The sequence below is a fragment of the Diabrotica virgifera genome, chromosome 6 (assembly GCF_917563875.1).
Source record: "Diabrotica virgifera virgifera chromosome 6, PGI_DIABVI_V3a".
NCBI lineage: Eukaryota > Metazoa > Arthropoda > Insecta > Coleoptera > Chrysomelidae > Diabrotica > Diabrotica virgifera.
Genome location: NC_065448.1, coordinates 197,091,739 through 197,110,692, shown reverse-complemented (window position 1 = coordinate 197,110,692; position 18,954 = coordinate 197,091,739). Strand labels below are relative to the sequence as shown.

General features: G+C 33.2%; 1 protein-coding gene across 2 annotated transcripts in view; it reads left to right on the top strand.

Annotated features, from left to right (window-relative positions):
• Positions 1-5,810: 5,810 nt before the first annotated feature.
• Positions 5,811-18,954, top strand: part of LOC126887095 (chitinase-like protein Idgf4) — a 48,953-nt gene continuing 35,809 nt past the window's right edge. For both annotated transcript variants that reach the window (XM_050654431.1, XM_050654430.1), the window contains exon 1: positions 5,811-6,078. In XM_050654431.1, the coding sequence (XP_050510388.1) occupies positions 5,967-6,078 (112 nt within the window). In that variant the 5' untranslated portion in view covers positions 5,811-5,966. The remainder of the gene's footprint in view (positions 6,079-18,954) is intronic.

The following is an 18,954-nucleotide window of genomic DNA, read 5'->3' as shown; positions in this document are numbered from 1 at the left end:
ATGGCGCTACAAATTATGTAGTGCCACTTAGCCAAATATTGAGGTAGGTTGTGTAGACCCTCGTTAATAAGAAGATTCAATGTTGCTGCTTTTATTGATATATTAATCTAAAAATGCTTAATTTGTGGGTTAGGCCCCTGTTGCTCTGAGCACCTCAATTGTTTTATACCCTATCTTTCAGCAATTAACTAGCAATAAAATATGCCGCCGGGAGCGACCCCCTATCTGCTTTCTTTCCTGAAATAGGAGTGTTAGGTATTGTAGCTTAAGTATTAAAATGTAGTAGCCATTGTTGCTCGTTAGGGGATGAACCAAAAAATTTATTTTTGGCGTAGACCTGTAGCAATTAATTAGCAAAAAATACCCACTTGGTTTTAAGTCTTTAAACTGGTTATTTTCACTCTTTGTGAAATCCGGGGAACGATAATAACGGTAGGCGTTGGTGGGGGTGAGTTTTTAAATTCTTGTATACCCCATCTTTCACCAATTAATTAGCAATAAAATTTGGACTGAAATTGGAGTGTTGGGTATTGTAGCTTAAGGGCTTAAGTATTAAACCGCGGTAGCCATTGTTGCTCGTTAGGGGATGAAGCAAAACATTCATTTTTGGCTTAGACCTGTAGCAATTAATAAGCAAAAAATACCCACTTGGTATTAGGTCTTTAAACTGGTTATTTTCACTTTTTGTGGATTCCGGGGAATGATGATAACGGTAGGGGTTGAAGGGGGTGAGTTTTTAAATTCTTGTATACCCAATACTTCAGCAGTTAACTAGCAATAAAATATGCCGCCGGAAGCTACCCTCTATCTACTTTAGTTACGGAAATATGAATGTTGGCTATTCTAGCTTAATATTAAGCTGGAATAGCCACTTGTTTCTCTGAAGGGGTTGAAGCAATAACTTTTTAATTTGCATAATAAATTAACAATTAATTAGCAATAAAATAGTCCGCTTGAAGCGACCCTCTATCTGCTTTCGTTCCAGAAATAGGAGTATTGAGTGTTGTAGCTTAAGTATTCAACCGCATTAGCCATTGTTGCTCGTTAGGGGATGAAGCAAAAAAATCGTTTTTGGCGTAGACCTGCAGCAGTTACTTAAAAAAAATACTCATTTGGTCTTAGGTTTTTAAACTGGTAATTTTCACTTTCTGTGAAATCCGGGGAATGCTTATAACGGTAGGGGTTATTGTTAGAGGGGGTGAGTTTGTAAATTGTTGTATACCCTATCTTTCAGCAATTAACTAACAATAAAATATGCCGCTGGAAGTGACCCTCTATCTGCTTTCGTTCCTGAAATAGGAGTGTTGGGTATTGTAGCTTAAGTATTAAACCGCAGTAGCCATTGTTTCTCGTTAGGGGATGAAGCAAAAAATATGTTTTTGGCGTAGACCTGCAGCAATTAATTAGAAAAAATACCCACTTAGTTTTAAGTCTTTAAACTGGTTATTTTCACTCTTTGTTAAATCCGGGGAACGAAGATAACGGTAGTGGTTGGAGGGGTGAGTTTGTAAATTCTGGTATACCCCATCTTTCAGCAATTAACTGGAGATAGAATATGCCGCCGGAAGAGACCCTCTATCTGCTTTCTTTCCTGAAATAGAAGTGTTGGGTATTGTAGCTTAAGTATTAAACCGCAGTAGCCATTGTTGATCGTTAGGGGATGAAGCAAAACATTAATTTTTGGCTTACACCTGTAGCAATTAATAAGCAAAAAATTCCCACTTGGTTTTAGGTCTTTAAACTGGTTATTTTCACTTTTTGTGGATTCCGGGGAATGATGATAACGGTAGAGGTTGAAGGGGGTGAGTTTGTAAATTCTTGTATACCCAATCTTTCAGAAATTAATTAGCAATAAAATCTGCCGCCGAAAGCTACCCTCTATCTACTTTCGTTCCGGAAATGTGAATGTTGTCTATTCTAGCTTAATATTAAGCTGGAATATCCACCTGCTCCTCTGAAGGGGTTGAAGCAATAACTTTTTAATTTGTGTAATAAATTAGCAATTAATTAGCAATAAAATAGGCCGCCGGAAGCGACTCTATTTACTTTCGTTCCGGATATATGAATGTTGGCTATTCTAGCTTAATATTAAGCTGGAATAGCCACCTGTTTCTCTGAAGGGGATAAAGCAATAAATTTTGAATTTGCGTAATAAATTAGCAATAAAATAGCAAAAAAATATGGGGTGAGTCTCATGGCTCCCTTATGAAATGGCTATTCTAGCTTAATAGACATTTATTTGATGGGAAAAATACAGTTCAAATTGCGTAATGAGTAACAGTGTTACCGAGACTCTGCTCCCGGGATTACAACCGTTAAATGAACCGTTTGATGAATTCAAACGTGGTAGTACCGACAACAATGATGTTGTTTGCTCCGGAAGGCCAAATGATGCAGTTATTCTCAAAAACATCGAAAAAATGTTGAGAATTATTACTGAAATTATATTGTTGAAAATTACGGAAAAACCTAAAGTTAAGTTTCAAGAGATAGCTGACACTCTAAAGCAGTGATTCTTAACCGGTGTTCCGCGGAACACAGGTGTTCCGCGAATGTGTTTCAAGTGTTCCGCGAAAAATATACGTTAATCTTGCATGCTGACGTGAAATTGTGTCGCTTCCAAGAGATCGGGAAGAATGAAAAATTCTCTTGACAATCTCGTCGGCGTATGCTATGCGTGTATTTATTGTCGCGGTTGCCCGGTTACCTGTTTTCTGGTGTACCTGGCAACACTGCTGATTCGGTCTTCGGTAGTGGTGCGAACTCCAAGCTTAAGATTGCTCATTTGTTTTGCTTGAATACGCCCTATTTGTCACGTGCACGCAACCGTTTCTCAATTTGTTGAAGAAAAAATTGTTGTTTTGCCATGAAAATGTACCGTGTCACAAGTAGATAAAAACGATGATAAAAATACACGAATTGGGCTTTGAATTGGGTTGTATCATTGCATCGCCCCTAAAGGAGTATATTTTGACGAATAAAGAATAATTTATGCAAAAAATGTTGTTTTAGTAGTTAGGCCCGGGACTTATTAACCGACGCACGGGTTATTTACTTAATCATAAAATTTATAAGCAATGGAATGGATAATATACCTACTACCTACTTATTTTATAGTAATTACCTATATATGCATTAAATGAATACACACAAATGTAGTTGGTGGATATTTTCAAACTTCACGAATATTGTTAACGTGACTAAACTGATAATCTTCATACATAAATAAATATTTAGTCCATTCACTCACGATAAAATATTGCAAAACCTCCGGATTTTAAAGAACCTCTTGGATTGACATGAAATTTGGCATACAGATAGCTAACATGTCAAAGAAAAAAAGTGATATTGTGCCGATGTGTACTTTCTCCCTGGTGGTGAGTACCTTCCCTTCTCAGGGGTGAAAAAACATAAATTAAAAATAAGTCCGGACGTGGATAAACTGACTCGCAACGCTGTTTACCAATTTAAATCTGAAGCTCAATGCGTAATCTTGAGCGGCAAGCACTCTTAAGTAATCTTACCCCTAATATACGTATTCATGAAATACTTTGGGCGGAGTACTTTTATAGTATCAACATCTACTTAACACCCTTAGTATATAAACCAATTATTTCAAAACGCAAGAAAAATAAGATTTGAAGAAAATATCTAGGTAACTGAACAGAAGAAAATTACACAATATAGAGAGTAGCGAAAAAGATTCAAAAATATAACAGTAGCAGCAAAAGAAAAGTCCTGGAAAATTTTTGGAGACAAATTAGAATATATGACGGCAGAAGCAATTAGAAAATATTTTATAAGGTTACAAAAGGAATAAGAGATAATAAACATAAATAAGTAACATCAATAAAAGATCAGAATAAAGATCTACTGACTGATGAAGTGAGCATTGAGAACGGGGGAGCAAGAAGTTGAATTTATACCAAACATTACAATGGATGAACTAACTGACGTGAATAGAAAGATAAATAATGGAAAGGCACCAGGCCATGATAAAATTACGGTAGAAATGATAAAAAACATGGGTTATACGGAATTACCAAAGTTATCAGAACTATTTCAAATGATTTGGAGAGACGAACAAATACCCACAGACTGGAAAATTGGTGTGATTGTACCTATACATAAATAAGAAGGATGACAACAAGAATTGCAACAACTGTAGCGGAATACCTCTGTTAAGTACAGTAATGAACGTTTATGAGATAATAGTAGAGAGTAGGCTGAGAAAAATAATAGAACCAACTTAAGAAGAATCGCAAAGTGGTTTTAGACCTGGTAGATATACAGATGATCACATTTTTACGTTAAACGATATAATAAATAAAATAATATGTAGGAGGAAAAAAACGTACCTCAATTTTGTGCATTTGAGAAATTAAGAAATTTCGTGCGATATGGAAAAAGCATTTGATAAAGTATCCACCTAGATCAAAAGTAGGTATGGGAAATTCCGAGAAACGGAAACACACCAGAGAAGTTTATACGGGTAACTAAATCAATATAGGTACAGAGACACTAAAAACCTTGTGATAAGCAAAAATATGATATCTGACCAGTTCACAACAAATGAAGGTGTAAGACAAGGGGGAAGCTTGACCCCGTTACCATCGTTAGTGTTTATTACGTTTATGGACGAAATAATAAAAGAAACAAAAACAAAAGTCAGACCACTACACATAGGGTTTAGAAATCTGAAAAGCATTGAGATTGTAGAAAAGCAAATTGTACATTTACCGACGATGTAGTAATTTTAGCTTCGACTGAAGACGAGTTACAAAGAAGCGTAAAAACATGGGACACAGTTTTAAAAAAGTATGGTATGGCTATGAACAAAGAAAAATCGAAGGTAATGGTAATAGCCAAAGAAAGAGAGGATGTACATGTTCAGATAGATGATACAGAAATTAGACAGGTACAATCATTTGAGTAACCATTGAAGAAACAGGTAGAAGTGAATAGATTGTACCACGCAATAGGAAAAACAAATATTAACAAGAAAGAAGTATTGAAACATACGAAAATAAAGGTATTTAAGGCTATATACAGACCAGTATTTACATACGGATGTGAATCTTGGGTACAAAATAGACAACAGGAAAGTAAGATACAGGCAGCAGAGATGAGGTATCTACGCAGAGTTCAAGGAGTTACTAGAATGGATAGGGTAAGAAATAACTACATAAGAGAAGAACTGAAAATCAAAATAATGATGGAGTATGTTCAAAAAAGACAATTCAGTTGGTGGGGCATTTACAACGACTACAGAAAGTGTTACCAGTTAAAACGATATGGGAAACGAAGGTGCAGGAAAAAGGAAGTAGAGGAAGACCGAGAGAGGCATGAAACGAAGTCATGGCAAGGATTATTGACAAAAAAGGAGTATCATGGAACGAAGCTCATGCTATGGCACACAACAGGAAGCAATGGAAGAGATTTGTGCACTGTTAACAGAGCACACGTCATACCTACACTCGAGAGGGTAGAAGGGTCTAAAGATTATATTATAGATTTCAAAATGTAAAGCTAGTAATATTAGTTCTTATTGTCAAGTATAAAAGTTAATGTGACCTTTTGTTATCGATAAAACTTTTCCCCTTTGTACTATCAACATGTCATATAAACAAATAAGTATTATAACATAAAGTATAAACAATTTATGTACTAGAATATATGAGATAAATGTATTAATTTATGTGATCTTTTAACACCAGTTCGATAAACAGTAAATAACCATATTCTGGAAAGCGATACGGCGGTATTACCAGTTGATACATAAAAAAATGTATAAACAATACCTAGAAATGTAATATACTTTTTCTTAACAGCAATAATATTTTGTTTAAAAGTCCCCTCCTAAAATTTAATACTTGTTTACGCGCAAGTCCATATTTCAAAGACATTCGAATCAAATGTTCTTGAGGTCATTTTAGTTTTAGTTGGATAAAGACTGACCAGTAGCAATGGCTGCCGGTTTCAAGATATTTTTGCTTGTGCTCTTCTCGTACGTCTGTTATACACAGGCGAATCCTAAGGTGGTTTGCTACTATGACGAAAAAGGCAACTCCCGGCAAGGTAATTTTTTCTCAGAGTATCCATAATGTTGTTTTTTTTAATTTATACTCTTTTGGTAGTATAAATTATTAAGGTTTATATAATGTCGTAACCTTTTAGCAATCACAAATTAGATAATGGTACTCATACAAAAAATTATTACAAAATTTGTTATTAACATATTTACCTATTAATTTTTCTTGTTATATTGATCACTGTCATGTGCTTATATTAAGGTGATAGGCGTAAACTGTCGGTCCAATGCTATTTAAATGTGTTAATTTCTTTTCGAATACTGAAAAAACTAATAAATATTTTTCAAAAATTTAAACACAGAATGAAATACTAAATTATTACCGAGGGCCGAAAGTCCCTTAGAATGAATAAAAAGCTTCTTTTGAATGAGATATTTAAAATTAAAAATCACACTAAATTTTCTCTCTTTTTCACCCCTGTAACTTATTAAAATAAATATTATAGAAGTTTTCAGAGACTTTCTGCCCTTGGTAATAATGTAGTCTTTCATTCTGCGTTTAAATTTTTGAAAACTATTTTTTAGTTTTTTCAGCATTCGAAAAAAATGAATAGATTTAAATGCATTGGAGCCGAAAATTTGCGCCTATCAGCTTAAGCGTAACAAAATTATTTCTAAGAAACCCATTTCGCAAAATACTTATTATTATTATATAATTTACGTTTTAAATTTCATTAATTTATATGACAAGTATTTTGCAATAGCTCGTTTTAATTTTTTGGTTGATTTAACAAGTTGAAATATTATAGAAAATAATATTGGTTTTTCCTTGATTTTTTATTCATTGTAGGCTTAAAAATTTATCATTTTTTAAGTCTACATATAAAAATAGGTATGTTTTATCAACTAATTCATTAAAATATCTGTGAATTTCAATTGCCATTCTTTTGTAGTAGTCTCTTGTGTTGATTAGCATATGCCTACCTACTCAAATTTACCCTTATTCATTATGAATCTTATTTTATTTGTTTAAAAGTTAACGCTTTCTGCTTTCACCTTTTAAATTTAAATTTTAAGTCAAACTCTTTTACTGTTATGTTTGTTGTTAACTCATTTTCATTAATCTGAGAAATTTGTTCTTCTTCTGACTCGTGGTCTTCCTACTGATCGTCTTCCTATTGGGAACCGTCTCTCGTCTTCTTTTCTACTTTATTTGTCATTCGGCTTATTCGTTATTTATTATTTGCTCCATTCTCCTCTTCTTTTTCTTACCCAGTAGTTGATGTTCTCCACTTTGCATCTCCGTCGTATGTATATATATATATATATATATATATATATATATATATATATATATATATATATATATATATATATATATATATATCTGTACTTCTGGCTCTATCCCATAGGTAGTGTCTTACCATCGAATTTTCTAACGGGTTTTATCTTATCTCTGCCGTTTCTAGTATTGTTCTTATTCTCTCTGTGCCAGGTCGTGTTTCTGTCACATATACCATTTTTGGTTTGATGATCGTTTTGTAAATTCTGCCTTTTTTTTCCTGATATTTTTATTTCTCCATTTTGTTTCATTGTGACATCCTACGGCTCTGTTTGATCTATTCACTTGATCTTCCACTTCTGTTTCGAGCTTCCGTAACTAGATGGTGTAATGCCAAAATATTTAAACTCCATCACTTGTTCTATTATCTGACCTTCCAACTCCAATTTACATCTTAGTAGATTTTCTGATATAACTAAGATTTTGTCTTTTTTGGGGAGATTACCATGTTAGACTTTCTAGCGTTTATATTGGTGCAGCATAGGGCATACGTTGTAAGTCATCTTCACTTTAAGAGATTAGTACTGCGTCGTTTGCATAGCAAATTATTTTGCAAGTGCCTTTTTAAGGTCCACGAAATATAAATATGCCGGCTTGATGTATTCTAATGACATCTCTTTAATTTGCTTTATTATAAATATAGCGTCGCCGGTACATGATCTTCTCGACCTAAAACGTTGTTGTTCTTCTGCTGTTCTGCTAATGTTATAATTTCATTCAGTTTTTTTGTTATCACGTTGGTTGATAATTTTAATGTTGTATTTAATCAATTAATTCCTCTGTAATTCCCCGGGTCCGATTTATCTCCCTTTATGAAGAGAGGCATAGGACGCTGGAGCTCCATTCTGTTTTGTCCTATTATTTTTTGAATTAGTTTTAAAAGTTGTTTGATCAGATCTTGTCCTTATTGCTTTAGGAGTTCATTCGATATTCTGTTCTCGCCTGCTGATTGTATATTTTTGAATTTCCTTAATGCTTTCTTTACCTCTCCTTCCTCAATGTTTATTTCTTCATTTGTCGTCATTTCAGCTGTTGGTGGTTCATTAGCGTCACCTTTAACAAATAGAGGTCAAAAGTAAAGTCAGATGTTTCCTTCTGAATGTGTTTCGTTTTTATTGGTTCGTTCATCGCTTCTCTTTGTCCTCTGATCATTATCCATATTTTTTTGTGTTCTATAGAAGTCGTGTTTTGTTTGGGAAGCTCTGCCAGTGTTCCCTTTTTATTTGTCTGACTAAAGTAGGTAGGTATTCATTTCGTTTCTAATTCGTTTATACTGGTTTGATGCCTAATTGTTTTGTTCTATATTGTAAAAGGCTTTCTTCTTTTCTTCACATTTTATCTTCACTTCCTCTCTAAACCATTGTACTTGATATGTATCCAACTATCTCTTGATATATTAGTGTTCGTTACTTTCGTCTCTCCAAGTGATTCTGTTGCTGCGTTAATTATGTCAAAGATGAGATAATATTTCTCCCAGCTTTCCTCGTTTTCTAATATTTCATTCTCAGCAATCTTCTCTGCTATTATTTTTCTGTATATGGATTCCGTAGATTCCGTATTTAGTCCTTCAACTCTGATTTTTTTTATGTTTGTGCCCCTCTCTTGTGTGTGACTTATTTCATCGTGATTCTTATTTGACATAATACTAATACTAGGGTATGGTCTCTACGTACTATTGCTGAGTTGAGGCATTTTACGAGGATTATTTTTGATGGATGTATATGCATATCTGTGTTGAGTACAACATAATCTATCATAGATCTTTGTCCACGGGTGTTATTGAATGTATATTTGTGTTGGTCTTTAGTTTGAATATATTCTTGTAATGTTTAATAGGACTTCCATAAAATGTTATAATAATTCATCTAATTGGGAATCTTTTGTGTTAATTAGCACTAGTCATCAGGTCAACTGCTAAGTTAAACTAATTACAGCAATCAATTGATATTATTTTTAATTAAACCTTTCCATACAATAAATAAGGTGATAACTTAGATGACCTTATTTCTAGATGTTTATAACATGGATAAAAACAAAGTTGCAAGATATGTGCTTGTCATGCTTTATAATAATTATAAGGAAATTGTATAGATAAATTTTGAAAATCCCTAAAGTATATTTTTTTTATATTTTTATCATCTTTCTTTCATCCTAAATATATTTTATCTTTTGTCTTTTTTTGTAAAAACCGCGTAAGTTAGGGTTAACGTATTTCTATGCACACAAATCCATATAAATATGTACCTATACAGTGTGGCAATTTGAAAAGTTGCCACCCCCTATAATTTGGTCCCTATAGAAAATCTAAAAAAATGCAAAAACACGTCAAATTTATTTGTGAGGGGGACATTTTGTACTCCAGTTTTTAACTAAATTACATCAACCCTCTAGCTGAGGCGGACACTACCCCCAAAATTTTTAATGGAAAGGGGGATTGAGTGATACCTCATTTTAAAGGTCATTCAATTACCTTTTCAAAAATACCGCATACCTTATATTTCTTTTCAGTGCTTTTGGAAAAATCTTGGACTCAATACTCTAAAAAAATTTGGAGTTCTGAACTCGATACTTAATATCTTTAAGGTTTTACTTAATTTTTCCAAAAATACTCCAAAAAAAGACTCTAAAAAAGTTTTGGAGTTCTGAACTCAATAGGGGAGAGTTGGATAAAACGGGATAGCCGGATAAAACGGGATACAGTCTAGAGACCCAACTAGTGCTGCTATCAATCGGACAACGACGAAAACTTGTTCTCAGTCGTCATTTTAACATTCTCAGTTCGTTTTACCTCGATGCCATTATTTGATGAAAAGTTGTGTTTAGAATTGTTCGACTCTATTTTTTTTGTACTTTGTACTTTTAAGTGCGTTGTTTTCTACATTATATTGCCTACATATAAACATATAATTCCGGTGACTATTACATTTAATTAAGCACTCCTTAACGAATATTCTCATGTGTAGTCTATCTAATTTTACTTTCACGTTTAGGCGGGAGTCATTTTTATTTTGAAAAATGTCTGAGTTGGACAAAACGGGACACAATTTATTTGTTGGTCTATTAATTTTTTAAATAGCGATAAAGCGTGTTCTCATACTGCAGAAAAGAACAACATATTTTTATGTGACTTTTGTTCTGATATACCTACCTAGTCCTAAATAAAAGGTCTTATTTCGTATTTTGCAATAAAACATAAAAAGGCCTATTTTTAAGTTTCTAACTACTGAAGATATTGTTTTTTCAAAGGTAAATTTTGCTTTGCAGTCTTATATCTACTTAAATACACTTTTTAGATAATTTTATGTAAAAAATTAAATATTGTGAGCCGATCCCGTTTTATACAAGCGTGGTAAGCTAAAACGGGATGTGCAGGACTTTAATAAATATTTTTTTTACTATTTTCCAGTCATTAAAAACAGCTAAAAATATGTTTTTTGTGTGCTTCAATAAATGTTATACCTATAAAAAATAATAATATGATAATTTCTTTAACATTTTTTCCGTAATAAAAATAAACAAGAATGGTATCCCGTTTTGTCCAACTCTCCCCTATCTGTATGGTTTCACTTGATTTTTGAAAAGGTAATCGAACGATCTTTAAAATGATATATCACTCAACCCCCCTTTCCATTAAAGGTTTTGGGGGTTGTGTCCGCACCCGTTATAGGGTTAATGTAATTTAGTTGAAAAGTGGTCTACAAAATGTCCCTCTCACGAATAAATTTGACGTGTTTTTGCATATTTTTAGATTTTCTATAGGGACAAAATTATAGGGGGTGGCAACTTTTCAAATTGATACCCCATATGTATGTATGTAGATAAATTATTTTTGGGTCTGGAATTTAAAGAAAAAAGTTTAACATAAAAAATGGTTATTAAAATCTTAGATTATACAAATACAAAATCGCCAAGTTATTTTGATGTATAAAATCTCTCTCACTGATAAAAAAGAAGCATGGAAAAGATACGTGCACACAAAGGATCCCAGGGACAAAGAACTACATACTCCAAGGAATTACCGCACCACCTTAAAAATGAGTCATTTTTGATGTCTCGAATTTCCTAAACCTGTTGTCCGATTTAAGTGATTTTTTTAATATGTTATATAGGCCTGGATCCCGCGTATAAAAAAAAGTTGATTAATAGCAAGCTGAAAATTTGTTAATAGCTTAACGGTGTCTAGTCGGACAAACTTTGATCTTTGGGAACACTGGAACAAGGGAAGTTTTAATTGTGGAACGTGATTTTAATTGTGGAACGTGTCATCCTGACAAGTTTATGATTGTGAAAACTAGCAGGTTGTTTTTAAGTTTATTCAATAGCAAACTTTATACCTGTAATGTATGAAAAAATGTTGGTCCGACAAAAATGTTGGTCATTTTATTAAGTCCTACACGTAGAGCATGTCAAATGACAGGAATTACAGTCGGAAAAATTAAAGAATACCCATGAACGATCACATTAATCACTTATTTTGTATTTGCTGTCTCTTTCTATAAATAACAAACGTTTGTTATAGAAAAAGACAGCAAATACAAAATAAGTGATTAATGTGATCGTTCATGGATACTCTTTCATTTTTCCGACTGTATGTTGGTGGTAAATAGCAGTCTCATTTTTGCAAGAGAGTTTAATGAAACGGTAACAAATCAATTGGAAGTTCTGTCCGACAAAATACATGCGACGTTTTCTTAGTCTGATGTTCGAAACCTGTAACGTGTTCCACGATTAAAACTTCTCCTGTTCCAGTGATCCCGTACATCAAAGTTTGTCCGACAAGACACCGTTAAGCTATTAACAAATTTTCAGCTTGCTATTAATAAACTTTTTTTTGGTAGGCGGGATCCAGGCCTAATGGCCTTATTCTTTAACAATATCGCTGTAATAATATTATTGCTAAATACATAAATCATTGTATACCGGGTGTACCAATCAAACTGTGTTTTTTTCTCAAACTTCACCACTACCTGTGGAATATTCTAGCATTTATAAAATACTGAAATTAAAACCTTCATATTTTCTTAACATTTTGTTTTTTGATTTAAGCAAATGAAATTTGGTGAGTTTTAAGAGTTAGTTATTGCGCATTTTTTATAGAATAAAATAGAAATATGCTTTATTGTCACTGAAAATTTTTACAATTTTATGGACAAAGCTTACATACAGTCAAAAGAAAACATAATATCAATAACAAATAACAACAAGTACAATTTACTAAAATAAGATAAATCGTCAATATATGTAAGTACAGTATAATATAAGATATAAAAGCCAAGACAAAAACAATTTAATGCAAAATTTATATAAATTGCAAATTGAACATACTTACAACAAATATAATAAAATACATAAGGAACTGACAAGTTTATGCTACTGCGTATGAAACCCAATTTTCTTAGTTATTCATTAAGAAATTCTTCTATTGAATGGTATGGTCTAACGGGAGATGGTTGTACAGTTTCTTTGCGGAATATAATATAGATTTCTTTACTAACTCAGTGGATGGAATCGGTAAATAAATGTCAAAGATTGAATTTCTGGTGGAGTAAAGATGATTGGGCCTTGCTGGAAAGACATGAAGGTGTTTACGCATTAAACAAACCGTTTCTAGAATATATATATATATATATATATATATATATATATATATATATATATATATATATATATATATATATATATATATATAGATGGAAGTGTTAAAATTCCGTGATCTCTGAAGTAACTTCTACAATGTGTAGATCTTCTGAGGCCAAACAGATATCTTATTGCTCTTTTTTGCAATTTAAAAATAACATCAAATTGAGCAGCTGTACTAGAACCCCAAAAAGGAAGACCATATCGAAGATGAGACTCGAACAACAAAAAATATGTTATTTTAGAAGATGCTAAATTGAGTTCCCTTGAGACAGATCTTATTGCATAGCACGCTGAGGCGGGTTTCTTACTTAACGAATCGATATGAAGGGACCATTTGAGGTTGCTGTCTAAAAAAATACCAAGAAATTTTACAGAATCAACGGTACTGATGTGGCTGTTATTAAGAGGCAAAGGTTGAAGAGCTCCTTTATAGGATAATGCTACTGTTTTATTTACGTTAAAAGAGAGTAAATTAGAGTCAGACCAGGTCTTTATCGTCAGTAGATCCGAAGTTATAGTTTCATGAAGAGATGCAATAGTTGAGTTGCTCCAAGTGATACTGGTATCATCAGCAAAAAGAAAAATTTTCCCATCGATTTTTGAATTAGTGATGTCATTTATAAAGATAAGGAACAGAAGAGGACCCAATACTGAACCTTGTGGTACTCCACATACAATGTTTTTGAGACTAGAGTCAGTATCATTTGCTCTAACTAGTTGTTTCCTATTATTCAAGTAGGATTGGAACCAATTTAAAGAAATACCTCGAATTCCATAGAAATTTAGTTACCACTCGGTATACAATGACAATTTATCTGCCTAGCAACAATATTATTACAGCGATATTGTTAAATAATAAGGCTACAACATACTAAAAAATCACTTAAATCGGGCAACAGGTTTAGGAAATGTGAGACATCAAAAATGACCCATTTTTAAGGTGGTGCGTTAAATTCTTGGAGAAGTGTATATAACAATAAAAACAAAATTGCCACATATGCAGGAAGAGATGCCAAACAAAAGTCCTGGGAACAATTTGGGGATTTGTATCCTTGGGAAAAGCATAATTGAAGGTTACAAAAATGACCGTAAATCCTTTTCGAAGAAATCAAAACCATTTAAACGGCAAAAGAGGACAAAAATATACGGCATAAACGATGGAAATGAATAGGTACAACATAAACCACACGAAATGGTAAAAGTCTGGAACGACTATTCATCATCATCATAGCTTATTCACTCCTGGCGGAGTGTTTGCCGCCCTTTTGGGCTCTCTGCTTCATTTGTTGCGGAGAATCAGTCCGCTGTTGTCTTTTATTATTATAGCAGCGTGTGTAATTCGCCCTGTCTACAATTTTTCTCCATTCTTTCCAGTCCTTACAACGCTCCTTCCAATTTTAGATTCTCAGCTTCTTTATGTCTCCTAAGACTTGATCTCTCCATCTTGTTTTGGGTCTTCCCTTTGGTCTCTTTGTTGTTGGTCTCCAGCCAGTTATTCGCTTTAGCGTAGAGTCTGGGTTAGCTCTTTCTGTGTGTCCCAGCCACCTAAGCCTTTGCGTCTTCACGAACTTGATTATGTCTTCATCCTGGATGACTTCTTTAATTTCCTCATTGATTATTCTTCTAAATTCGCCTACCCTTATCCTCACCAGTCCCATTATTCGTCGAATTATCTTTCTCTCTAAGATTTCTAACCTCATTTCATCTTTTTTTGTTAGGCACATCGTCTCTGCACTGTAGGTGATCACTGGCCTGATTGCAGTCTTGTAAATTTTTAATTTTGTTGTCTTACTAATATGTTTTCCTTTCAAGAATTTTTGGTAGTTCCAATAGGTTTTATTACCTAGTAGGATGCGTTCATTTATTTCATCCGTTCTATCGTTTCTGCCATTCACCATCACTCCCAAGTATTTGAAACGGTATACTCTTTCAAATGTATATGCACCAAGCTTAATTTCTTTCTCGATGTTCGTATTCTCTCTTGAGCACTTGAGGTATTTCGTTTTGCTTTGGTTTATTACTAGCCTCTCTTCTTTGCTTCTTTATCCAGTATTAATATTATATTCTGCATGGTTTTTAAATCTCTAGTAACCAGTGCAATAACGTCTGCTTACGCTATTAGTGGAGCTGAAGATTCGATAATAGTTCTCATAATTTTGGCTGCTCTTACTGCCCCCTCTATGACAAAATATACGGCATAAACGATGGAAATGAATACAACATAAACCACACGAAATGGTAAAAGTCTGGAACGACTATTATACCTCTAAATTTAAATTAGAAGAAGACACACGCGTGAACTTAAATGAAAGCTCAAGGGAAGAAAAGAACAGGACATGGAGAATAGAGAAAAAAGAAATCATTAAAGCAACAAAAAGAAGCAGAAACGCGAAACCTGGAGAGTAAGATGGGACAGAACCAGAAATAATGAAATGGATGGACGAGGAAGCCCTAGACTGGATCTGGATCACATGTAATGAAGCCAAGAAGCAAAATAAAATACCAAAAGATTGGGAAAATAATATTATTCCACCAATTTATAGGAAAAGGAGAGAACCAACTGGGAGAACTATAGAGCGAGATATCTACAGGTGGCCTTCAAAAAATAAAAGCAGACAACAGATAATACTGTTGTACTGAGAAACATAATAGGAAGAAAAATGGAAGCAAAAATAGAGGGGTGGAATTAGTACTAACATTTGCAGATATGAAATCTGCATTTGATACGGTAGATAGAAAAATACTGGATAACTGTTTATGAGTAGTAAAATATATATACTAAGGATTTCCACAGTTTTCACTGTATTCCTTCACTAAACCGTTCTCCCCAGTTCTTTCTGTTTTGCCAGTCCGTTTCCTACACATTTCTTCTTTCCATGGCTGCGTCCATTTCATCTCTGAAAGATCTTAGGGATCTGCCTCTCTTACTTCTTCCTATCAAGCTCCACTCTGTTATTCTGTTTATCCAACGTTTTTTTGTCTGCTCTTCTGACATGGTCCGTACCAGGTTAATCTCGTCTGTTCTATGTAGTCTCTTATATCGAGTGCATTCCCATTATTTTCTTAATTTTTAATTAATATATTTTTAATATAACATAACAACAAAGAAGACATTACTTTCTCGTGAATACAATATAGATATTTATTATATTAATTTAATTAAATCTATTTTGAGATTTACTACTTTCAATGACTTTTTTTGTGATAAATGTATCAATGTCACATTTAAATGTTATCAAGGTAAGCCGGTTATTAAGAAATTTGAAGAGTGAAATTTATGGAAAATACATTATAATAATTATTATTCTGCGGTATTTTAAGAATTATTTTTTATTGTAGTTATATAAGCAGCAACGTTTTTAACTAAAATAAAATAATTTACTTATTTAGTCATTTGAAATAAACAAAAAACAAATCTTTCAGAGTCGTTCAGCATCAGGGTTGCAAAAAACATGTTTTTTTATTTTATACAAAACAAACGTTTTTTTTTTGTTTTAAACGGTTTTTTATTTTTTAACATGTTTTTTTTTTGTTTTTATATTACATGTTTTAAACAAATAGAACGTAGAAAAAAAACAATAAGGCAGCACAGATGCACATATAATAACTTATGGCTGTTCAGCCCATATATTGAACTTACTTGCCCATGATATAGAAGTGCCAGGAATAAAGAGTAGTATAAAAAAATTGCAAATATTTCAGAAATGTATATGAAAAATACATTTTGCTAGCGCAAAATGGTGAGAAGCTGGTGATTCTGCTCTTGTATTGCATCAGGATGTTCGTTGGAATACTTTATCGGAATGCTTAGAAAGTTAGTTGAAAAACTGACCAATATTATTTCACATTTGCTCAAACAATACAATAAGTATTGATTAAGATGTAATAAAGCTTGCAAATGATATATATTTAAAGACAAATGCCTAAGACTAGGTATTTATAAAAATTAAAGTATATTGCAGGGACAAAGTCCAAACAAATACTTGCACTAAAGGAGAGGCTACAGAGATATGGCTAGTACTTCTGGAAGCATTCGAGACTGAGCATGCAAATGGTGATTTCTTGGTAAATGATATGAATGGAGTCAAGGAGGTTATGGAAATGGCTATTATCCCTTGCTCATCGCTTTAATGGACATAAATTTAATCAAGAGCAAATAAAACCTGGCACGGAATATGTAGAAACTTATTATCCAGAAACATTGCCAATTATTATTATTTACCAGGCAAAGTGTGTACCCTTTTAAACCATATATGTTTTCTAAACATCTAATTGAGAATGTAAGACCATTGGCATGGTGGCGTTCTAGGGTCATCCAATATAAACAAAAAACTCTTCTCATCATACGCTTTAGTCAATTCCAAACTACTTATGTAATCGGCTAGGCAATGTCAAAGTTGCTAAGTTGATTTCAATTTTTAAAGAGCTTAATTCTATAAGTGATCACGTGGCTGATCAGATTGATGACTTAGCTTAGATTATGCAAAATGTTTTTAAGTTTTCCAATTTTTGTTGTGTTCCCATTATTAATAAATAAATAGTAGGTATATTTGTTAAAAGTCTGTATAATAATATGTATTGGAGATTTTTTTTCATATTTATGTATTAGGTATATTCACAAAGAAAATGAAAAAAAAAACGCTTGTCTAATTTAACTGTTTTAAACATGTTTTAAACTGTTTTAAACAAAAACTGTTTTAAACCTAAACAAATGTTTAAAACATGTTTAAAACAGTTGATTAAAACAAAATGTTTAAAACAAAACAACCCTGTTCAGAATTACTGTTGGAACACGAAAGAAATAAAAATAGTAACTTAAAAATGTATACCTATACAGGCTTCGAAAGCTCACACACTATTAGTTACTGTATTGCTGTACTGGTAACTGAGGTTAGCGATTACACTGGCAAAGGCAAATCTGCACCTGTAAAATGCGGCTCTAACCAAAGATGTTGAATCAACACCGGTTCAGTCTCTGATATTTTTAAGCCATGAAATCTGGCGTCTGCCGGGACCTCGTTTTCCTTCAATCTTCCCCTAGATCAGTGGTGCGAAAACTTTTTTAATGGGAGGCCGCAAAGTTCAATAAATGCTATAGAAGGGCCAGAATTATAAAAAAAAATGCATTTTGTGTTGGGACTCTATGTATACTCTTCATGTCAGTGGATCCTCGGCGGGCCGGACGAAATAATCAGAAAAACACTATTTATTAGCGCCATCTATCAACAATTATAAAAAATGTTTCGAATAAATGTTACTTATTTTTTCATGAGGAATCCATATCTGCAATAAAACATGGGGATTCCTATTTGGTTTTAAAGTTACCCCTCACCCCACCTCCAGGGGGGGGGTGGAGTGGAGGGTCGTGTTTGATGTTATTTGATAGGATCTTGAAAAATATTAAAGCGTATCTTTTGGTTTTTTATTGGGAAGTGTATTTCTCGAGATATTAGACCGTTTCTATAATTTACCTACCTATGGTATATCACGATAATCCGTTTTTTCCGATTATAGCGCCATCTATCCACAATTCGAAAAAATGTCTCGTATAAAAGATTATTTTTACGTAAGCTATCCAAATCTGCAACAACAAATGGGGGTTTCCGTTTAAGATTTTAAAGTTACCCCCACCCCACCTGCAAAGGGTGGAGTGGGGGTCGTGTTTAGTGTCATTCGACACATTTTTGAAAAATATTGAACACATATTTTTCACTTTTTCGAGCCAATCTTCATTATTCGATCGTCCCAGGCGACGAGTTCCACCCTGGGCACCAGGTACTTCGGAGACCACTGCGGTCATGAAATTCGTGTTTAGTGACCTCCAAAACCCCCCAAGTATAAAAATTGAACTCATTTACTTCAATATTTCCTGAGTTCTAAATTTTTCATTTTCCATCTCTTTTGCAGGATATCAATTTAGTTCACAAAATTGCCTGACACT